Source organism: Seriola aureovittata, chromosome 20 (assembly GCF_021018895.1).
Source record: "Seriola aureovittata isolate HTS-2021-v1 ecotype China chromosome 20, ASM2101889v1, whole genome shotgun sequence".
Lineage (NCBI taxonomy): Eukaryota > Metazoa > Chordata > Actinopteri > Carangiformes > Carangidae > Seriola > Seriola aureovittata.
In genome coordinates, this window is record NC_079383.1 from 8,206,219 (window position 1) to 8,229,938 (window position 23,720).

The 23,720-nt window shown below is 39.6% G+C and overlaps 1 protein-coding gene and 1 pseudogene across 2 annotated transcripts in view; both read left to right on the forward strand.

The window, feature by feature from the left end:
* The window catches only part of LOC130161306 (dual specificity calcium/calmodulin-dependent 3',5'-cyclic nucleotide phosphodiesterase 1A-like), a 187,337-nt gene extending 182,018 nt beyond the window's left edge, over positions 1-5,319 (forward strand). Inside the window, exons 17-20 of one of the 2 annotated variants that reach the window (XM_056364522.1) lie at positions 78-2,422; positions 3,050-3,557; positions 3,711-3,820; positions 4,627-5,319. In XM_056364522.1, the coding sequence (XP_056220497.1) occupies positions 78-238 (161 nt within the window). In that variant the 3' untranslated portion in view covers positions 239-2,422; positions 3,050-3,557; positions 3,711-3,820; positions 4,627-5,319. Of the gene's footprint in view, positions 1-77; positions 3,558-3,710; positions 3,821-4,626 lie in introns of both variants that reach the window. The other variant, XM_056364521.1, reaches the window with a different exon arrangement.
* LOC130161650 (uncharacterized) lies at positions 824-8,637 on the forward strand (annotated as a pseudogene).
* The last annotated feature ends 15,083 nt before the right edge of the window (positions 8,638-23,720 follow it).

Below are 23,720 nucleotides of genomic sequence, written 5' to 3' on the forward strand. Positions count from 1 at the left end.
ATTTTTAGAAATCTACACACAAAGACATTCAGCTTAAATGACTAGAATTTGGTTCTATGAATTTGCTTTCTCTGCAGACCTTCAGCATGACTTCCCTCTGATTCATTACTGCAAGAGACCCAGCTACTGTGCCAGCTCCTATCAGCTTGTCAGGTCAAAGGTCTCTGACATGCAGCCCATTGATGCCAGAGGAAAAGCCAGGAGACTGCAGCACATCTCCTTACGTTGCCGAAAGTGATCTGAGTAACATCAGTGTGATGTCACATCATAAAATACTATTGCATGAGTCTTTGTTTATACTTGCATATTGCAGCCTTATATTCCAGCTGATCTTCAACTTGGTACATGTTCATAGTCACTGTTACTGAATTGTTGCTGGCCTCAATTGGTTATCTCTTTCCTGTTTACCACTGTCATCTCCTTTCTCATTGTGTGGATCTATCACTTCAGGTGTGAATATTTACGTGTTCTCTGGTGTAAATTTAGCCTATTTATGTTTAGGGCTGGGAATGGCATCTCAATACTTAAGTCGCACACAATGAAATGTGTCTGTAGCAATGAGAATCAGAACTGTTAAGGACATTGAAAGTCAAAACACTGCCATTCAAAATGCCTGCCGATGGACCAATTGGTCAATTGTAGACTCATCAATTAGGATGTAAGCACTATAAAAAGACACCTCATTGTGATACTGTTGGACGATATGGATGATGCAGACCAGCACAGATATGTGATAATATAGGACAATGTCAGCTTTCATCTTGCAGCCCTGGTACACTCCCTGGCCTTCCACACTACTCTCCATTGAAGAGTTATTTTCAGCATGGCGGAAAAGAAGGTGTTTGACTGTCAGCCCTATGAGTGCATGGCTCCTCTGCAGGCAATGAAGGAAGCAAGTGATGATATTGATGTGGGTGCTATCCAGGGCTGGGTACAACAATCCAGGTACTTATTTCCTCGCTGTCTGGCCAGGTAAGATATTTCCTGTGATGTTGATGAGGTGCTGTGGCCGGACCCTACAAGGTGGTGAGATGCAGCCTAAATACTTTTTTTCCTTTTTTTTTTTAATATATATAAATATATATATATTTTCCTCTATGGTTCACTATATTTGAAATTTTTGTTCCTACTGTAATGTAGGATGTACTCTGCATTTGATTGATTGATTGACTTATTCAATTTGTTGTGGAGAAAAATAAATGGTTTTGTTTCAACATTAGTTGCGTTTCTGCACATATTTCTGTAGACTTGAACAAATCTTCTCAGTAGAATTCTCTGCATGAAGAATTATGATGACAAGCCCACCAAAGATATAATATAATAATGTGGGAATATGAATGACGTGTGTGCCATTTGGTGCAAAAGCTGCTTTTAATAAGTTTTGCATGCAGTTTTCCATTTTGCAGGACATATGACATTTTTTGCACTTTGGGTGTGTGGGTTTGTGATTTATGTTAAGTGTTTTGAGAAAATTAGCCCCCTTTTCAAAGTCGTGCTTAAGCAATTGTAAAAGACTAATATGCGTAATTATACAGTATCTTTTGTCCACAGCCACTTTATACTGTATGAAAAACCTTTCCTTCCATTCAGCAGGACAAATACATTTACAAATCTGCAGGAAATATACTGTATTATGGCATGGTAAATGAGAGAAAAAGTAAAATGTCCTGGAAGATATTGTGTTGTCCTTGAAAATTGTTTCAACATTCATTGCACAGTTTTGAGAAAACCCAGACAATGTATGTATGGGCCAGCACTCCAGTTAATCCAGATAGCAGGGATGAAGCATGTATGTATTTCATTTGATACACTTAACAGCTGTTATGTTTTTCTTTTTTTTTTTCTAGTAGGCCACAGGCCAGAGGTGTCTGCAGTCGGAGGTGGAGGGGTTGCTCTGTGGACCCCTCTGGCCCTCTTGCCCGCGGCCTATAGGCAGTGGGGTAGTGGGTTAACAGTTAGCATATAAATCGGGGTCTCATTTTCTCACACAGAAATAAGCACTAATCCTCAGACATATGACCAAGTCCTCGCATTGTGGTGAACTACAGTCCATCATTCCGAGTCATGAGACATGATGACATGCATGTAAAATAACCTGCTTTGAATGGTTGATGAATTTGATGAGTAGTTGACCAGGTTAATAAATGATTGAGTAATCTTTTACTTAGGTCAAAACTCTGCAGAAATGGTTATTTGTTGGTCACACTAGGATGTTACAGACTGTTGGTAGTCAGTTAATTCTTTTGTCTTGTTAAACAGTTACTAAAACACTGAAAGGTGGCCAAAGCTTTATTAGTAATGAAGTGGGCAGCCAGTTGGATGTCTTTACACTGTTTTTTTTTTTTTTATCAAAATATAGCCTACTGCAGAAATGGTCGTTTGTGGTTCCCACTGATTATTTGGCTGCAACAGACTGCTGATGGTCAGTTAATGTATTGTTTGCCTTGTTAAATGTTTTCTAAAATGCTGACAGCCAGCCAGCCAAATGTTGATAAGTATTGAAGTAGACAGCTTCTTTGAATCTGGACTGGCACTTTGATCAAAGTACACTAGAAAATGTTGTTCATGGTCCACATTGATTATTGGGATGCTAGTACAGACTGCTGATGGTCAGTTAGATGATAGTTTCCCTTGTTAGATGGTTACTAAAATGCTGTTTAAATAGCCAAATGATAAGTAATGAAGTAGACTTATTGTTTGACTGTGGACGGTTGCTTTGATCAGCATAGGCTGAATGGTCGTTCATGGTTCACACAGATAAATGCAGTTTGATGGTCAGTTGATAGTCAATCAAATGTTTGCCTTGTTAAAAGGTTATTAAAATGCTGACAAAGCCAAATGTTGGTGAGCAATGAAGTAGACAGCTTGTCTGATAAATCTGCACTGTTGCTTTTATCAAAATGCACTATAGTAGTAAAAATCAAATAGGTAAAATGCACTACAATGTTACTTCAAGTTCCTTCCTATTGTTAACATAATTTGGAAACATAATGTTATACATTACACCTCTAACCCCACCATCTTTTTACATTCCTTTATATTCCTTCAGCTGCAGCTGGTGATGTATTAGACAGAAAACCCAGGCGCGACATTATAAGACGCTCCAGGACATCTACAGATCCAAGAAGCCAAACAAGGCTTCAGTTACTCACCTCCTAAACCTGGAGTTTGAATCCAAAAGGCGTTTCATCACATCCGATAAGTTAAAAGAGCAAGACAGAGCAGCCACAATTCTGGAGGCCTACCCATGTTTCAGGGAGTTAGATCATGCAAGTATTGTAATGTTTACCCCTTGCAACCAGTTCTGACTTGTTTACTAGTACAAAGAGAGAGGCATCAGTCATCAGTGTTGGACTACTAGCAATAATGTTTCAGTGAATTTCCTCTATGTTTCTATTTATCTTTCAGGTCCTAGATGAGTTGCAGAGAATCATTCAGCCAACGAATCCCCTGTACATCTCGGAGATGAAAGACAGAAATGGAAAATTTCTACTCCAAGGTCCAGTTTTATGGTGTCTTGAAGAAGGCTATAAAACCTCCAAAAACTTCGGATGGAGGTGAGGTCACTACTTAGATCTGTGTATGTTTATATTTAAAGAACATCTAGCATGGCGACATGACGGACATTTAAGCTTTATGAATCATTTGAATTCTTTTAAGGTCTCATGATGAGCGGTTATTTATACTGCCTTGTGTGTCTGTCAAAACAGTGGAACATGCAACAGCTGTATTCAGAGCCCTGCCACAGCTCTTCCCATCCAGCACCATACCACCCAAGAAATTGGGTACAAGCAGTGAGGCATTCTTCCATGTTCTTACGGTAAGACGTAATAAAATCATCAGGTGGTACATTACAAGGATACAACATATATATTGTCACAAACATAGAGATACATGAAGTAAAGCATGTATTGAAATTGCTATTGGCTGCTCAACCTTCCTGTCTGGTGGTGTCGTATGTTTGTTTGGATTTAAGTTTCAAGTTTCAAGGTTTATTGTCATATACTCATAAATAGGCATTTTCTCAATTCTTGAGCTCATGTGTGTCTTCTCAACTTGAAGGAATAAATAAATATAAATAGAGGAGAATTACAGAAGAATGTTAAGATGACTGACAGTTCAGAAACTGTCTCTGAATCTGCTGGTGCGGGCCCGGATACTCTTGAATCTTCTGCCAGATGGCAGTAGGGTGAAAAGGTCATGGCTGGGATAACTGGGGTTACTCAATATCCTTTTGGCTTTCCTTTGGCAGCGCTGACTATAGATCATGTGAATACTTGGTAACTGAGTCCTGGTGATGCGCTGTGCTGATCAGACAACCCTTTGCAGAGCTTTTCAGTCATGGGCAGTACTGTTACTATACCATGCTGTAATGCTGCCAGTCAGAATACTTTCAATCGTACAGCGATAAAAGTTGGTTAATATGGCACTGTGATATTTATAGCGATAAAGAGGAAAGAGTATAGGCTAACATACAGTGAAATTCGATTTCTGTATTTAACTCATCTCTGAAGAGCAGCTGGCAGCTGCTTGACCTTTGACTATTTCATTATAGGACAAGGTGTGTGTACCTTGTGCTTTCCCAATCTAATCTAAACATCTTTTTTGATCCTCTTTGTCATCCAGGCATCAGAAGACCCTGATGCGTACCTGCGCCACCGGCTCCTATCATCCCCAGTTGTGCTCCTGTCTGATGGCAACTGTATGATTGCCGTGAGAAAAACAGACCAGTCACCACCTTCAAGACCAAGAAAGTCCATGAGAGCCTGTTGTATCTCTTGGGGTACTACTATGTGTTGCACCTCACCTACCCAAAATGTATTGCAACTCTACTGTCGGTTGTGCAGACTGAGCTGCTTGAGGATGCAATACATGAGCAAGATTTGACAGCATCGTACAAGAAAGCCATTGCCGAGTGGAAGGCTTTCATCGAGTAAGCTTGTTCTGCGTCATGGATCTATAGGAACCTGTGTAACGTAGTGATCTTGTAGTGTTTTGGCGGCAGCCAAAATAGTGTTAGCCTTTTCCTGTTTTCACTAATGTAAAAGTTAAAATTTGTTATTGTTGAAGAATTTCTGAAAAACCTATATGATCAAAGTGGGTAAATCCTGCATGTTATTCTCTTATTTCTCATATCTCATATTTTATGTTTTATAAGAACTACGTGAAATGAATAATGCATCCTCTTATCTTTATGCATTTCCTTCGTTATAGTACATTTTCAGTAGTGTGCTTGCTAGTGGCAGTCAGAATCGCCAGATGTTCTTGTACTGTTTTTTTCTGAATGCAGAAATAAAATCACTCTGTGATTTCAAGGAATTGTCTCTTATTTTAAGATTTTTTTGCTAGTCTTTAATCTTGCATCAAAGCACCAATTCTTGCAGCTAGCTAAAAATAAATAATAAAAATCTTATTTTAAGATTTTATTTGCTAGTTATTATCTTATTTTTAAGCTATGAATTCTTATAATCTGTTCAAGCAGGGACGACAATACTCATTTAAAGGAATTCTGTCTCAAATAAGTGTGATTTCATGGCTTGAAGTAAGCACGGATTGCTTCAATTTTAGCATTTCTGTCTCGTTTTAAGGCACGTTTTGAATACTTTTTTACTAGTTTCAAGAATTCTAACCAAGTAATTTTTTTTACCCCATTGGCAGATTTTTTTGTTCAATACAAGACAATTTGGCTAGATTCAGGATTATTTGGCTTATTTTGAGAGGGGCCGTTTTTGCAGTGTATCTGTAAAGCGTTACAACATTACAACAAGCAAATGAGTTTTGACACACTTTTCAGTTTACTTACAAGTTACTCCGTGTGAGATCACCTCTCGCTTGCGAGGGTAGCCATCTTGGATAGATTTTTTTAGGTGTTGGGGCCACGACGTCATGACGTCAGTGTACGTGACTGTCATTTAAAAAAGTAAACTTAAAAGTAATCAGTGAACTAGCGGTGTTTACTCAGAAATGATGACCCACACAAAATGAAAACTGTATAACCTGTTCAGAAAGATGAAAAGTTTAAAGTTTTGGGTCCTGACGATAGCGATTGGTTATGTACAATCTCTGTGTCATCTGGAAATCCCTGTCCTGATGGTAGTGAGTGGTTATGTATGATTGCTTTCTCTTTCTGCACTGAGTTACTGCTTGTAACTTTGAAATTCACATGACTTCTTGTGTATTCTAGAAGCTACACGTCTGGCCTTGCCAGTGGCACCCAGGAAAGACTGGGCTGACAACCGAGAATAGATCAGTGACAACTGGAGAGACAGTTGGCAGCTCGGGAAGAGGGTGCGGGTCAGGGAGGGTTAGCAGCCCAGGACTCCTCCAGTGCCTCTGGAAGTGCTTGAAAGTGATCTGGCGAAGAGGGAGAGTCGCCAATCAGTGGAGGTGTGCGGAGGGAGTATGGATTCCTAAGGAGGAGAACTGAAAGAACATTGAGCAGTTCCGTACCATCTCACTGCTCAGCGTAGAGGGCAATGTGTTCTTTAGCATCTTGTCTCGGCGGCTGACAGAGTTCGTCCTCCAGAACAATTACATGGACATATCAGTACAGAAAGGCGACATCCCTGGAGTACCCGGCTGCTTGGAACATACAGGTGTCGTCACCCAGCTCATCCGTGAAGCCTGAGAGGCCAGAGGAGATCTGGCTTCCTTTGGTTGGACCTGACCAATGCCTATGGGTCCATACCGCATGGTTTAGTTGAGGTTACGCTGCAGAAACACCATGTGCCCAGTAACATCTGCAACCTCATCCTGGACTACTACCACGACTTCAGGCTGAGATTCTCTTCAGGGTCTGAGTCATCCAGCTGGCACCGGCTAGAAAAGGGAATCATAACAGGATGCACTATCTCTGTTACCCTTTTCGCTCTAGCCATGAATATGGTTGCCAAGTCCACAGAGGTGGAATGCAGAGGCCCAAAGACGAAGTCTGGCTCAAGACAACCACCAATCAGGGCTTTTATGGATGATCTCACCATCACAACATCCTAAGTGCCAGGAACCAGATGGATCCTTCAAGGCCTAGAAAAGATCATCAAATGAGCCAGGATGAGCTTCAAGCCCAGCAAGTCTAGATCCTTGGTGCTGAGAAACGGGCGTGTTGTGGACAAGTTCCGCTTCACACTTGCAGGCGTCACCATCCCAACCATCACCGAGCAGCCAGTGAAGAGCCTTGGTAAGGTGTTCGACTCCAGCCTTAAGGACTCCAATTCCATCAAGAAGACCATCAAAGACCTTGAAGAGTGGCTCACAAAGGCAGATAAATCAGGTCTGCCTGGGAGATTCCAAACCTGGATCTACCAACATGCCATCCTACCTAGGATTCTGTGGCCACTGCTGATATATGAGGTCCCAATAACAACAGTAGAGTTGATGGAGAGGAGGATAAGTAGCCACCGCAGGTGGCTTGGTCTTCCTCGGAGCCTCAGCAGCGCTGCACTGTATGGAAGGAGCAACATCTTGCAACTCCCATTTAGACGCCTAAAAGAGGAGTTCATGGTGTTGCAGATCAGGGAAGAACTCCAATACAGGAACTCGAAGGACACCAAAGTGTCAGCAGCAGGAATTGATGTCAGGACAGGCAGGAAGTGGAAAGTAGGCGAGGCACTCGAGGTTGCAGAGTCTCGGCTGAGGCAGAGGGAGCTTGTGGGAAATGTGTCCAGAGGCCGTGCGGGTCTGGGTTACTTCCCTCAACATCAGATCCACAACGTCACAGGCAAAGAGAGGTGCCACCTTCTCCAGGAGGCAATTCGAGCAGGCGTGGAGGAAGAGAGAGCAAGCAGGATGGTGGGTCTGAGGCAGCAAGGAGCATGGACAAAGTGGGAATCTGCAAAGCAGCGAAGGGTGACCTGGGATAAAGTCCTACGAGCAGACTACTACATAGTTCGTTTCCTGATTCAAGCTGTATACGACGGCCTACCAAGCCCAGCGAATCTCCACGTCTGGGGAAATATTGAGACTCCAGCCTGTGCATTGTGCCCCGGAAGAGGATCCCTCGAACATATCCTCAGCAGTTGCCCGAGAGCACTTGCAGATGGCCGCTATAGCTGGCGTCATGATCAAGTGCTCAAAGCACTAGCAGAGGTGGTAGCTTCTGCCATAACCACCAACCGACAACGCCGCCCAAAGACCATCAACTTCATCAAGGCAGGAGAGAGACAACTTCCACAGCCTAGGTCAGCGACTGACCTCCTAGCCTAAGCAGCCGACTGGGAGCTGAGAGTGGATCTGGTTAAGCGGCTGCGCTTTCCAGAGCATATCGCCCCAACCACACTGCGTCCAGACATGGTCATCTTCTCCAACTCCACCAAGAAGGTGATCATGGTAGAGCTAACTGTACCCTGGGAGGAGCGCATGGATGAAGCCCAAGAGTGTAAACGTGCAAAGTACCAGGAGTTGACAGAGCAGTGCAGGAGCTATGGATAGACAACCCACTGTAAGCCTATCGAGGTGAGATGTCGAGGATTTGCAGGCCGGTCATTATGCAGACTCCTCACCAAGCTTGGGATCATGGGTCAGACTAAGAAGAGGGCAATCAAATCAACCGTTGATGCCGCAGAGAGAGCTACTAGGTGGCTCTGGCTGAAGAGGGAAGCCAAGTGGTTAATTGCTGCTGGGATGCAGGCCGGGGGCTGATCACCCCTGGTCGGGTCACCTGGGCGAGGGTGTATGATGTTCGAACAGACCCGAAACACCCAATGAACCCAGGTTACATCACTGAAGATGCATCCCAGTGCATCCGCAGGATGTATTCTAGAAGAAGTTAGGCAGTTTTGTTTTACTTCAGTACACATAATTTTACAATGGTAATAACACACCACAAATGGAGTAACACACCCTCAAATAAATTAGTTTAGCTGCTCTTTGATTTGTAAAGTTTTTCTATCAGCAGATAGTGTGAATATAATATATGAATTCAGAGGAGTCATTTCTTTTTTCTTTCTTTTTTTTTTAAGTTTGAAGTTTTTTTTTCTTTTTTGGGGCTTTTGTGCTTTTATTGGACAGGATAGTAGAGAGACAAGAAATGGGGAGGCAGAGAGAGGGGGAATGACATGCAGCAAAGGCCGACTCGAACCGGGGCCAACTGCAGCGAGGACTGTAGCCTCTACACATGGGGCGCCTGCTTAGACCACTACGCCACACGACGCCCCAGAGGGATGTCATTTCTTTAGAAACGATCAAGCATTTATTTACATTGAATGAGACACTAATAATCAGTGATAATAAAAAAGCTGTAGGATTCACTCGATCCATATGAAGACACAACATAGATATACGAGCTGGCGATGGGGCTTCCTAGGTCGCTGCATCTGGGGCGTCATTCCAGCGTGCGTGGTCCTATGCATCCATGCAGATCTTCCTGACGCCACAGGCCAGTACATGGGTTTTAGACTGCCCCATGATCGAACCGGGACACATAGCTGGATATGACCTCCTAAATCTCAGGGCGCTCGAACTGTGCAGTGAGGTCCTCTGGGATGGGGATGGCCAAAGCAGCTTCTGTGTATGGTCCCGGGTCAACAAAGACACATACCCTGTTTGATAAAACACAAAATATTTTGTTTACATTTTTTATTTTTTGTTCATTTTTTACAAAACAATGACTGAAAATCTGTTTCTAACTACCTACTGACATTTTCTTTACTGTATTTTTTTGTTGGTGGAACTGTCATAACATTGTACGTGCAACACTTAATACAATGTGTACAAAACATTTTTTGGTTGAAAAATAAAATAATATAACACTTCTAGAATGTCAGCTCAGTCTTAACTGGTGTAGCTCTGCATTCTCCCTTTATGGCCTTTGGAAAAAGGACCTTGAAGAGAGGTTCACTTTCTTTTGTTTGGGCTCGTGGTCGGTTAGCATTTTCATTGTAGTACATGGCAGCCAGGTAGAGTCTGGAGGTACAGTAAAGAGAAAATCAAAGATGTTAATATTGACAGAAACCTTAGCCTACACACTCTCACAAGTTCTAAGTAACCACAGCTTCATTTACCTGCACTGCATTCCTAGAATGATAAATGACTGTTAGGTTTATCAAAAGTAGATGCACTTCAGATGGCTACAGACCTGTACTTCTGACATAAGGCTGAAGAGTCCTCAAGGATAACTATGTGCCTACAGTACGCGTCTCCAGTGGGTCAGTCTGGCATGCACCATCCCTTGTTGCAGGAAGCTGTGTAGATGCACTTGATGTGCTGGCCTGAACAGAGGAAACAGAGGTTACACCAACATCTCCTCAAATGTATAGTTATGGCAATAGCTGCAAGGAGTGCAAAAATGATAACAACAAATGCACTCAATTATGTGTAAATTGGGTTGTCAATAGCTTGTAAATACTGCAAGTAGCTCACTATATGTGCAAAATGCAAAAATGTGTATTATAGACTATCTCCTTTCACATATTCCTTGTAACTCTGTGCTTATCTAGATATTCCCTACAGGCACTGTATCTGTAAACACGATATAAACGTTAAAACGGCCATCATAAGGCATGACTCTCAATACTAACTTTCACAGCACACAAACAACCCCCGACACCTATGCTAATCACTGAAAAGCCTGTTTAGTCTGAATTTTACCGGCTTGACTTTACAGACAGCTAAAACGCCTTTCAAGTGTGATAAAGTTAGCAGGTTGGCTTTAATCAACGTGACACAGCGATACCAAGCAGAACAATTGCATAGAATGTGTACCCGGCTATACCCGGCTGTGTGGACGAGGCAAAACGTTAGTCACATTAGCTGCCATGCTAACAACACATGCAACAGGCTCTCGTGTACATACAGTAAAGCTACATCAAATGGTAAAACTAACAGCTCCCAAGTTTGAAGTTAGGGGAGAAGGGTAAATCTCCAATTGGCCTGTGTGAGCACACATTTTCTGCAAGGTGGAGCAAGCAAAAGATGGAGAGGATGGACTTTTCTCATGTTTGGGGGGTTTGTAGACAGGCCGGGGACACATATTACTGTTAGAAATCCATGGTAAAGTGCATTTTGCATAATATGTCCCCTTTGAGTTTTCTCTATTCTTGTTTGTTACGTCTTGATAGATCTGGCATTAACTGCTTACTAGGTGGCATTGTGGACTCTGGATAAACAGAGTATTCAGTGCTGGTGTCGTGCTTCTGTTCATTTGGGTCAGATGTAGCGGGAGCAGTGGTTGTTAACTGGGGAGCGTGTCTATGTTCCCACAGCCCTAACCCTATATTCCCACAGCCCTAACCCTAACCCTAATTTTCAAAAATTTCTCTATCGTAGCGTGTGTTATACCAGACGTAGTGTCAGGGTCCTGCTCACTCACGTGTGAAATAGCAATGTCTGCATTGAAGTTTGCATGTGACAAATTTTCCTTCACAGAGGGCTTATGTACACTGTGAAAAAGCTCAGGCATCATCTCAAATGGAGCATACGGGCTAGTACCTAACATACTGAATGATGTGACAATCTTATTTATCAGATCATGTAAATGTGTGAAAACAAACATGACTGCTGTGCCATTACCCTCTGGGCCATGTGGTATGCAATTGGGCTGTCTAGAATGATGGTCAAAAAAGCCATACCTTGGGGCGTCAAGTGGCGCAGTGGGTTGAGCAGGCGCCCCATATGTAGAGGCTACAGTCCTCGCTGCAGTCGGCCCCGTTTCGAATCCCGCATCGGACGGCCCTTTACTGCATGTCATTCCCCCTCTCTCTGCCTCCCCATTTCCTGTCTCTCTCTACTGTACTATCTAATAAAGGCATAAAAAAAGCCATACCTTCCTTGCTGGTCTCGGAAAACATAGATGCACACAGAACTCATTCTCAGCAATGCATAGTTCACCCTAGCTAGAAATGTGACAGAGTTACATGTGCACTGTCTGTTTAGGAAATCACCATATTTATAATTTCTCTGACTGAGGGATGCTAGCACACGTGTAATATTAGCATCAATATAATATTAGGTTAGTAATATTAGGATCAACGGATCTTACCATTGTGCTGCTGCTAAGATAACAAACTGACCCCCTGTTCAGCTGGTTGTGAGCATTGAAACGCATCAAACATCTGCCAGCGTACTTTTGAAGCTTTAGACTTCTCTCCTTTTCTTGGCATGGTCACAGAAACTTATTTCAGCTCTGATATTTCACACTTTGCATAGGTTTTTTCGATTTAATTCAGTTGGGGCTGTCTAGTGTTTCCACAGAGCAGCGAACTCAAGAATGGGGCTGTTTAGTGTTTCCACAGAGCCAGCGAACTGAAGAATGGGGCTGTTCAGTGTTTTCATAGAGCCAGCGAACTTGACAGTGTGAAATAAAGCGATATAGAAAGAAGGCAGAAACAATAGATGGAGCAGGACAGAGGATAGATTGGAAGTTGGGACATGACAGCCAGGATCATCTGGAGGACCAGGCTTCTTCAGCAGAGTATGAACCAGAAAAAGGAAAACAATTATTAATTACACATTAACCCTTGCACATCCATTTTAAAATTACACTGAAGTCATATTATCAGAGAACATAAATGTCTGTGTCAAAAACAAAAACACAAAAAACATTATATATTCATATTATTTTCCAGTTTAACTGAGTTTTTAATGAACATCAGTCAGGATCATAACTACCAAATATTTTTTCAACTCCAGATTTTCACTGTTATTTTTTATGAATTATTTTCCATAGACTAGAGGCTAAGAGGATTCTTTTTTTTTATTTTTGGATTATGATGAGAAATAATGCCCTGAGAACCACTTGCTTTCAGCTCATATGGACATACAATCATATACATTTGCAAGTAGGCAAAAATTAAAATGACACAAAGTGAGTGAGTGAGTGTGTGTGTGTGTGTGTGTGTGTGTGTGTGTGTGTTTGAGATAAAAAAAAAGTCTTGCTCAGGTGCACCAGCTATAACCATTTAAACAAATGCTGGTTGTAAACACTGCCCAGTACACAAATGATCCAAACATACAAATGTGAGAAAAGTTTATTGTGCAAAGGCAAACAGCTTGTCAAACCTACTGAATGCTGGCTAACAGCTAAAACTGATGGTGAAAAGAGAGTAAGATCATCATTACACCCACTAAATTATGATCAAACCCTTTTAAACCTAGTCCTACTACAAGGATAACTTTAGCTAGCATCTAGCGGATAGGTAGTTACTGTTAACAACATTATTAGATTTTTACATTCTACAGTCTAGCCAGTGAATGATGTGAGTAACAGAGATGAGAGTAACAGAGTGAGATGAGTGAGTGAGAGATGAAATAACACTTGTTTACTGAAAACATTTTTCTCTCATTAGCAACTTTTAGATAACATTAGATATGTTATATAAATGCTAATAATATAGGAAAAAAACAGTTAAACTCTCACTCATCCTTTATTTTATTCCTTTACCGCTGCTAACAAGATTACACATTTGTTTTATGATTATGATAGGGTATGTTACTGTTAGAGTTAGATAACTGACAGTTAGCACTGTTGCTAACCCTTAGCATAGTCAATTTCATGTAATTTAAAAAAAAAGACTCAGAGGAGAACAATTTTGTTTACTGAAAACAAACATTTTGTCTCTCCTTTTGTCAGTTAACATGGCTAAAGGTGATATTAGCAAATATTAGCAGAAGTTAGCTTACATTATTTAATAATATAGGAATAGTTATGCCCTCACTCACCCTTTATTTTGTTTTGTTAAAGCTGTTAACAACATTACACTGAGATAACTGTAAATGGAGAGTTATCATTTGAGAAAGTTAGCACTGTAACCATTAGTATCGTTGCAAATGGTTAGCAACAGTTGTGGTGCCTACAGTAAAAGAGAAAGATATTTCTGTAATATGTTAATACCATATGCTAATTATCACACCAATTTCTTGTCTATTAAAAAACTAGAAATTGTTGAATTGACAGTTGGAGTTAGCATGTTTGGGAAAGACATGTATTCACCTCACAAGACTCAGAGCAGAACACACTCAGTGTGTGTGTGTGTGTGTGTGTGTGTGTGTGTGTGTGTGTGTGTGGAGTGCTGATTTGCCTTATACTGTAATGTGGAGTGTTAGGAAAATTATCAAATAAACTCAGGAGTACCGTCTGAAAATTCACAAGAGTAGGATATTTATTCTTGCAGCAAGGGAACAAGTTACACACAAAGAGCTTGCAATGCAAATGTTCAAAGAATACAAAGTTCACACAGGATTTATACACAGAACATATGAGAGAGACCTCACATCCTTACTGATATGAGACACTCTCAATACAGACTTGTTTCATGCCTTATCATAAGAAATGTGTGGGTGCAGTAGCTGGGAAGAACAAAGAAGGTCACTCCGCTCCTCTCTGATAATTGATCATTGAAAACAAACACAATTTTATAATATGAAATGTTCACTCTAGGATGCATACAGTTCTTTAGGATACTTATGTTTATCTAGTCATAAAGTATCATAATTTTTCCAACAGGAGTCAGTTAGAATGACAAACTGAAATTAACTGCCAAATGTTTCCTGAATGAAACTGGACTGAAACATATTTCCAGTAAAAACAGTTTAAATGTGTGTAAATCATGTCTGTATTTTCCTGTTCCTGTCCCTGTTTCCTCCTCATTTTCTGCTCTCATTTTACATTAGAGTGAATGGGGCAGTTAAATGGTATCCTGCCACTTTGGAAAGGCACAATTCAAAATTCTGTGAGTCTCTGTGCTTTGTTAGTCACATTGTCTGAAAGCTGACAAGTTTGTCTAGTTGGTGGGAAATAATCATAAGTGTTAAGTTTAAGAGGATTTATTGAGCAGTTTAATCCCTTCTGATGTGATGTCATCCACCCTAGCCTGAACATTCCATGCAATACACACCCATTATGAACTAAAAAATGATCAGAAAAAAGCATAAAACTTAAACTGCAATAAATGAACAACCGTAAAAGATATCAAAAGGTTGAATTCAAGTTAAAAAGCTGAAAGTCTTGGGACTTGGGTTTAAAGTTTGAATGAAGTCTAAAAGTATTGCTAAGTGGCTGAGTTTCAAAGAGAAAAGCTTCAAGGATTTGAACAAACTCCATTGACTCCCATTGTAAAAAATCAGACAAAATAATCAATATTCACAAAACTATTAGACATAACGCTGAGAAAAGTACTTCCTGGAATGTCTCCTTCGAGAAACATTTTGACATTCAAATAGAATTTCTACGACAAACTAGTGGAGGGCCAAAAAACAGGTAGGATGAATAACTGAATTTCCAGAGAAACTGCAGTGGGATTGCTCCCTCTGCCCAAGCTGAAGCTAAACTGCGTTGCTGGCTGCTGAGAAAATCTGAAGCTGAGCTTCATTGTTAAATGCCAGCAACTAATATCTTAAATGGAGTTGCAACTAAATCTGTCTGTCTGTGTTAGTCTTGGGTAATGGTAGTAAGTGTATTCTGATGACCTTCACTTTTGAGTTTTGACTGCCAAATTCCAATCACTTCATATGTGAGCGCAAGTGGACATTTCTGCAAAATTTGAAAGGATTCCCTTGAAGAGATCTCAAGATATTGCGTTTATAAGGCCAAGTCATGATTTGTGAGGTCAACGTGTCCTTTACCTTTGACCTTTGGTCACCAAAATCTAACCAGTCCTTGGGACTGAGGACTAATGCTGTTTGCTGAATGTTTTTACCAAATTTGATGAAATTCCCTCAAGGTGTTCAGGAGATATTATCTTCCCAAATCCAAAACTGTGTTTTTTGAGGTCACCAGGACCCTGAATTTTGACCTTTGAACCCTAAAATATAATCAGTTCATCCTTGCTTCTAAGTGAAAAATTGTGCCAAATTTGAGAAAGTTCTGTTAAGGCATTAATATCATGTCCACCGGTATGGGACAATTGTCCTTATGGATGGACGGACATCCTGAAACCAATAAGTCTCTGGCCTTGGCTGTTGCCACCAAAGAGGCATAAAAACTGGCAAATGTCAGTCAAATGTTTGATAAACATAACAGACTTCACACAATTCGTCTAATTATCTGATCTGCATCAGCTCTATTTGTCCATCTGCACTCAGGGGTTGCCATGGGACTACAATGACTACAAAGACTAACTGAAAAACTATAATTACCGCAGTTATATCCGTAGTTGTATCCGTCTGCCACTCAGACTAGTTCAGGGTTATATCCTTGTTTATCTAGAATCACATGAAATATTAACCATTTGGTCATCATTGCCGTGGTAAGTCTTGAGTTATCACTAAAAGCTGTATTCTGAGGTCACTGTGACCCTAACCTTTGACCACCATGTGTAATCACTTTATCATGAGTCCAAGTGGACATTTGTGCAAAATTTGAAGAGATTCTCTTGAGGCGACCTGGTGATATTGCGTTCACGAGGCCAAAATCATAATCTGTGAGGTCACCGTAACCTTGACATTTGACTTTTGACCACCAAAATCTAAGCACTTTGCTCCTGAGTCTAAGTGAACATTTTTGCCAAATTTAAAGAAATTCCCTCAAGGAGTTCTGGAGATATTATGTTCACAAAGTCAAAACTGTGCATTTTGATGTCAGCACACCCTTGAACTTTGACCTTTGACCTCGAAATCTGAAAATTTAATCCTTGAGTCTAAGTTACCAATTGTGCCAAATTTGAAGAAGTCCTGTCAAGGTGTTACTGAGATATCGTGTCTAGGAGAATGGGACGTTTGTTCATCAGATAACCTGAAACCGATGTGTCTTGAGCTCTTGCTGTCACCAGCAAGGAGGCATAAAAACTGCCAAATGTCAGTCAAATGTTTGATAAACACCACAGACATCACAGCATTTGTCTAATTAGTTGATCTGAATCAGCTCTCTGTCCATCTGCACTCAGAGATTGCAATGGTGATCCTTAGTGCTCAATTCCTACTGAGTGAGACCTGGACTCAGCTGAGTTACACCTCTCAACCTCTGGCTTGCCAATCAAAGACTATCAAAGCCTATCAGCTAAAGCCTTGTGTTTTCTGAGAAAGTAGACTCTGTTGAATGCAGTGATATAAAGTAGTGGTCTGTGGTGTCAAAATTAGCTCCAAAGTAATCCACCAATTACAATATATGTAATGTGGAGTCAGTTACAATGTCAAACTGAAATGAGCTGCCAAATGTTTCCTGAATGAAACTGGACTGAAACATATTTCCAGGAAAAACTGTTGAAATGTGTATAAATCATTGTCTTTGTGTGTGTGTGTGTGTGTGTGTGTGTGTGTGTGTGTGTGTGTGTGTGTGTGTGTGTGTGTGTGTGTGTGTGTGTGACTGGCTGCACTTGTAAACCTTATAGAGATCAATCAGGCTGTTAATGAGCATCACCTGTGTGCAGCTGGAAGACACAGAGCTAACATGAAAATGTGACATGGACACATACACTTACATAGTGCTGATTTACCTCATACTGTAATGTGGAGTCAGTTAGAATGACAAACTGAAATTAACTGCCAAATATTTCCTGATTGAAACTGGACTGAAACATATTTCCAGTAAAAACAGTTGAAATGTGTGTAAATCATTGTCTGTATTTAGTGTTGGAGCAGTGTGTAGCCGGACTTTGACAGAAATGTCACTAAAGTGGTTGATAAACACCACAGATATCAGGAGTCTCTAATCAGGTCATTTGATTCACCTGTGTAGCCCCTTTCCTGCACTCAGGTTCCCTGGTGATTTTAACTGCTTTGGTTTGACTTAGTGGGACAGAGATTCAGTTGAAATATACCTCTTGAACTGAGGCTTGTAAGTGAAACATCGTCAACTGCTTACATTTTGTGAGAGAGGAGACTTGCTGATCGCAGTCATATAAAATGTTTGTCTGTGGTGCCTAAAATGTGGCCTATGCAGCAATTTAAAAAATGCCTCCCTTCCTGTTTCCTCCTCATTTTCTGCTCTCATTTTACATTAGAGTGAATGGGGCATTTAGATGGTAACCTGCCACTTTGAAAGGACACAATTCAAATTTTGTGAGTCCCTGTGCTTTGTCAGCGACATTGTCTGAAAGTAACAAGTTTGTCTAGTTGGTGGGAAATAATCATGAGCATTGAGTTATATATGTGGCCTGGAGGACGAGTTTAAGTGGATGTTCTTTAGCAGTTTAATCCCTTCTCCCACTCTAGTGGTGATGTCACCCACTCTAGCCCTAAACATTCCATGCAATACACACCCAATATAAACTCAAAAATGATCATAAAAAAAGCATACACTGTAAATTGTAATAAGTTCACTTTACTTAAAAAAAGTCAGGAAACCGATTGCCTCAAAATTCCCAAGTTAAGTAGATAACTGATTTTAAGTTGTTAAAGCTGAAAATAACTCTGTTTAGACAACTTAGATAATGGCAGTAAACATAAGTGAAGTTAACTCAAAATCATTAATTAGGTTGACTATAAAATATAAATTCAGACAACTCAGATAATGGCAGTAAACTTGAGTATAGATAACTCAAAATTATTAGTTAGGTTGACTATAAAATGTCAATTTTGACTACTTAAACTTGTGAGTTATGCTAATTAAGCTGTACTCGTAAAAAAAAGTTTTCCTTACAAGTTTAAGCATTCACATTACTAGAAAAATATCAGGAAACCGATTGCCTTGATATGTTCAAGTAAGCTGAACTTAAAGTGATAAGCTATTGAAACAAAGACAGACAACAGTTTAAATGGAAAACAAAGTTTAATAATTTAACCTTTTTTGTTTCCGAACACATGGAAAAATAGGGTTCAGGTGGTTCTTAAAGTACAGTCTGTGGGTCAATGGTGGCCCTCAGAGACGTTTCTGGCAACCCACTGAGTAAAGGTGACATGAAATGCATGCATCATATTTGTTCCGGTTCCAATACACTTTTTAACTAACAGTTAAAACAACCCTTTTTGGCTTGTAACCCCACAAGTCAAAAAAGGTTGTTACCCCACAAACTGAATCACATTCGCATTGTTATTACATTCACTCAGTGCATCAGAAGATTTTTGAGTGATTGTATTTTTGGTTTTAGGGATTTATGTCCCAGTGAGAGAAGCACCCTTTGGATGAAGTCAAAGGTGTTCTTCAGTTGTTGCGGGTACTCCAAATTCAGGGCGTAAGTAAGTCCAAAGAACAAGCACATGGCATGTGGAAGATTTTCAAGGTCATCCATCACAATTCTTCCTTCCAAAATGATTGCGGTACCTGAAGACTGAAGGTGCAGTGAGTCGAGGGACATCGGTTCGTCCTCAGGAACAATGGTGATGATTCCAATGGGGATGTGAGACATGCCTGGGTCATCGCTGTCCTAAAACCAATAGCAGCAATACAGCCCCAATTACATATCAGATTTCACCTTAATTTTCTATGGCAGAAAACACAAGACAGCCACTAAAAGTAAGCAATATTCTGATATTAGATATTCAAGTAAACATGGAACATGCATAAATAATTAACAGATTCATTCATTCATTCATGATGATAGGTCATCAGTGCATCAAGAAGGAAGATGCAGGCAGAGTGGAGGAAAAGCAGGCCTGGATAGAATCTAGATTGCGCAAACTGGTGATGAACAGTAAGAACTGCCAAAGTGGCCCCTTCTGAAGAGGACAAGGCACTGTTATTGCAGAATGCATGTTTTTTTTCTGTTATAGCCCTGCAATCAAAAGTTGTGGTTATAATGGGAGTCTAAGGGACAAAAATGTCTGCTATGGGTATAAGTGTGAGGTTTTTTTTTTTTAAAAAACTGAAACTACAAAAAAACTAATAATGCATCAAAATCAGTTTTGTTACTAATCTTTGACATATCCAAGGGTCTGATACCACGTAAAAAATCTCTTGCCTCCAATCACTTCTTATATTGAAAATTAGACTTTTTCTGTCTTTTTTTTTTCAAAAATCTGGCGCACACTTTATTTAATTGCGCATAAATTGCCAATAAATATTTTGTATTTTTGGAAAGAACAGAGGTTGACTGAAAGATCTGTGAAAAAAAAATCAAAAAAAAAAATATTAATCTGATACATTTTTAGAGAAGTTGTTTTGAGGGGACATTATTATGTCCTTAAGGGTAAATTTGTAACTTTTTTGAGAGGGTACCAGAGTGGACATCCTGTGGTGTGGAATAAAAACTCAGTAATAATGACGACTTACAAAGCATGTCTAGAAAAAGTCTGTGTTCTCATCTCCAAGGATGACAGGAAGGCCACGGAAGACTGCTGTTCTCTTCGCAGTAACATCTGTACTCTGAAAAATCACAAACACATATAACTCCTGTGGTAAAGGACAATCAATAAATAGCTCTGCATACACAATGGGGTTGCATTTTTTGTTCCCATAAAAAAAATGAATTACTTTGTATCGGAGAAACTTACCTTTGGTGTGACTTGTTGCAGATACTTCTGAAGTTTCTGGCCAACACTTCCCCCCTTGGTCTTGAAAATCTCCAAGAAGCGAGGAGTGCATTTGTCAAGTTCTTTGAAGAATTCTGTGCTCAAGTTTTTGCTTGACAAGCGACAGAACTCTGCGCGAATCTATAGGAAAAGTATGACAAATTAGTATTCAAGATGTCATCATATTGGACCTACATTAAAGAATAACAAAAAAATAGGAATCTGTATCTAATCTTTGGGGGCCAGTGCAATACTGTTTCCTCTCTATGTGATCAAGTGTTTTGTTACTATTTGATGAGACACTCGGATTTACAATGATCAATTTCTAAAATCATGAAGTCACCCTTCACTCAAAAATGTTTTTTTTATTGTTCCTGTTTAAGCTTGAATAGTTGAGCCCTCTTTTCAGAAGAAAACAAGCAGTACTTACACTTCCAGTGCATAGCTAGGTGTCTGTCTTCAGAAACCTACAAAAGAAACGACAAAACCAATTAGTTAAACTGTTATTAACTCATAGCACAAGCACAGATAAGGGCTGTACAGAACCATTTTCAGGAGAAAACAAACAATTGATTAATGCAGAAAATAAAATACTCTACAGATTAGTCTATAATAAAAACCTCAACCTCTGAAAAACTCCCAAAATGTTATTGTCACGTTTTGTGTGTTCACATTGTTTATGACCCACCAAATACCTGAAAAGGGATGAAATAATCACGAGAGTGATAAGTATGGCATTTCCTAAGCAGTGTTTTACTAGAATGAGAAAAATACCGCGAATTTCCCCAGGCAGTGGGTGGAGCCATAACCAATCGATCTCAGAATAACAGTTCTAAGATGCTGTATCGATAACAGACTAACGCAAACATTTTAACATCATTTTATCATTTTTTAACCATGTAACAGATTTGAACTGTTTTTAACATGAATTTATAATATTTATAACAAAACATCAATGTCTAATATTTTCAACTTGTCACACTGTGTGCTGTGATTTTGCGCAGGTAAACAGAGTTGGCTGAAGCATGACACTCGCCTGGATTACTATGTTTTGAATGGAAATTGTCCAAACTTCTCAGTTAACATTATTTTACTTTCATGTTCTTTATTATGTAGGGAAAGGGGAGAACTGGTAACTAACATATGTGCTACATATGTGACCAGTAAGTATAGAAAGGAACAACTGTAGTTAAACTAAAAACATCTCTGCCGTGTTTAAAAAAAAAAAAAAGGAGCCATGGACAACGACAAAGTCATTTTTTGTTTAAGTAAGCTGAGAAATAAATTAGGCCTACATGCTTGCCGAGTTGAAGAGTGGCCCTGAAAAATCAGCAGAGTTGCTTTTTCAACCGTTAATAAGCGCGCTGTGTTTACTGAAACACCAGTTATCTCTAAATGTACACTTTCCTTACAGAGTTTTGCACGCGTATCGTTATGTGAAGGGCTGGTTAACTTTAGCTTTCACATGCTAACGTTAATCTTTACACGTTAACTAAACATAAAGTTCACCTCCAAACTTGGACTAACGAATAAATTACATGACAAAAATACCGACTATATGTTTGCTACTTATAAAACCAGTTAAACTTACCGTGACACTATGCAGCAACCGTCTCTCATGTCTCTTCCCGCTTACTGAGGTTCGACTGCCTCAACGTGTCGTCAGTGAGCACCTGCGCAACGAGAGATGCAGAATGCTGCCAAAAGATACCGAGTTTCTCCGGGTTTTGCAGACGCTTCTTGCTCACTCATACTTCTAAGTATAGGTAACTTGCAGCTGTCAAGTTTGTTTACTTGCCTCAGTAGAAAGTTGTCTTTACTAAGTTTAAGTGAGGAGAGTCAACAGAGTAAGCTGAAATTAGTTAAGGGCACTTTTTATTCTAAGTGAGATAAATGAAAAACCGTACAAAATATCAAAAAGTTGAATTCAATTTCAATAGCTGAAAGTCTTAAAGATTAAATGAAGTCTCTAGCTAAAAGTATGGTGAAGAAGTTGAGTTTCAAAGAGAAGAAGGGTTTCAAGGATTTGAACAGGCTCTCCATTGACTCCCATTGTAAAAAATCTGTCAAAATTATAAATATTTCCAAAGTTATTAGACATATTGCTGAGAAAAGTAATGCCTAGAATGTCCCGTTAAATGAAGTCTCTAGCTAAAAGTATGGTGAAGAAGTTGAGTTTCAAAGAGAAGAAGGGTTTCAAGGATTTGAACAGACTCTCCATTGACTCCCATTGTAAAAAATCTGTCAAAATTATAAATATTTCCAAAGTTATTAGACATATTGCTGAGAAAAGTAATGCCTGGAATGTCCCGTTCACAAAGAGTGCGGGACTAGTAGCGGGCCAAAAAACGGGTCGGAATAATAATAATAATAATAATAATAATAATAATAATAATAAATGGAATGTTCGTTTTTCAACCTGACAACAACATATAATGGGATTGCTTCATTCAGCAGTCCCACCAATAATAAACAGAATGTTCATTTTTTGACCTGAACACAACATATTGTGGGACTGCTTCATTCAGCAATCCCAGCAACTAGAAAATGCATTTTCTGCTGAAAATGCTTGTGAATGCTGAGAGCTGAATGAGATTGTTGAAGCAATGCTGAAGAAGCTGAAGCAACTGCTGATGCAATGCTAAAGTAGCTCAAGCAATGGCTGAAGATAAAAAGTAGAAATTGGAAGCTAGAGGTTGAATGGCATAAAATGGTTGAAAAAAACCTGAATTGTTGATGAAAAGTTTAACAAACAGCACGAAACTCTAAAATAATTCACAAAATGTACAAAAACAGAAAAACATCAATGTTTAAAGCTAATTGGCCTAAATTTTCTGGAAAAAGCCTGAGAAGGAAGAAATATACAAGCAAAACTTGTAAAAACAATGCAAAAAAAGTTGAGAGAGCAGCTCAAATAAAGTGAAGTACAGTGCTTTGAAAAATTAAATGCCAAACTGGATAAGCTGCAGTAGCTGAAGTAGGAATAAAATGCCAATGATGATGAAAGATGAACTGCATCCTAAACATTAGAAACTTTAATTCAAGATATCAATAAGCTGAATAATCACTTAATAGCTAGAAGTGTTGTGAACACTTTAAAGTTTGAATGAAGCCTGTGGCTGAAAGTATGCTCGAGTAGATGAATTTCAAAGACGCAGAAGTTTTGAAGGATTTGAACATTGCACGTTTATTGAACAGGTATTTAAAAGGTGACTAATTTTCTGTTAAAAAAAGTATTTGAAAGGTAACTAAGTTTTTGTTAAAAGGGTATTTGAAAGGTAACTAATGTTGTTTACGGGAAATTAAAAGGTATTTTGTTAGCTTAAAGGTGTAACAATAGGATTGTTGTTCCAAGTTTAAGTTGGCCAGGGGACACATTTGAGTGTGACACTGAACAAGAGTGA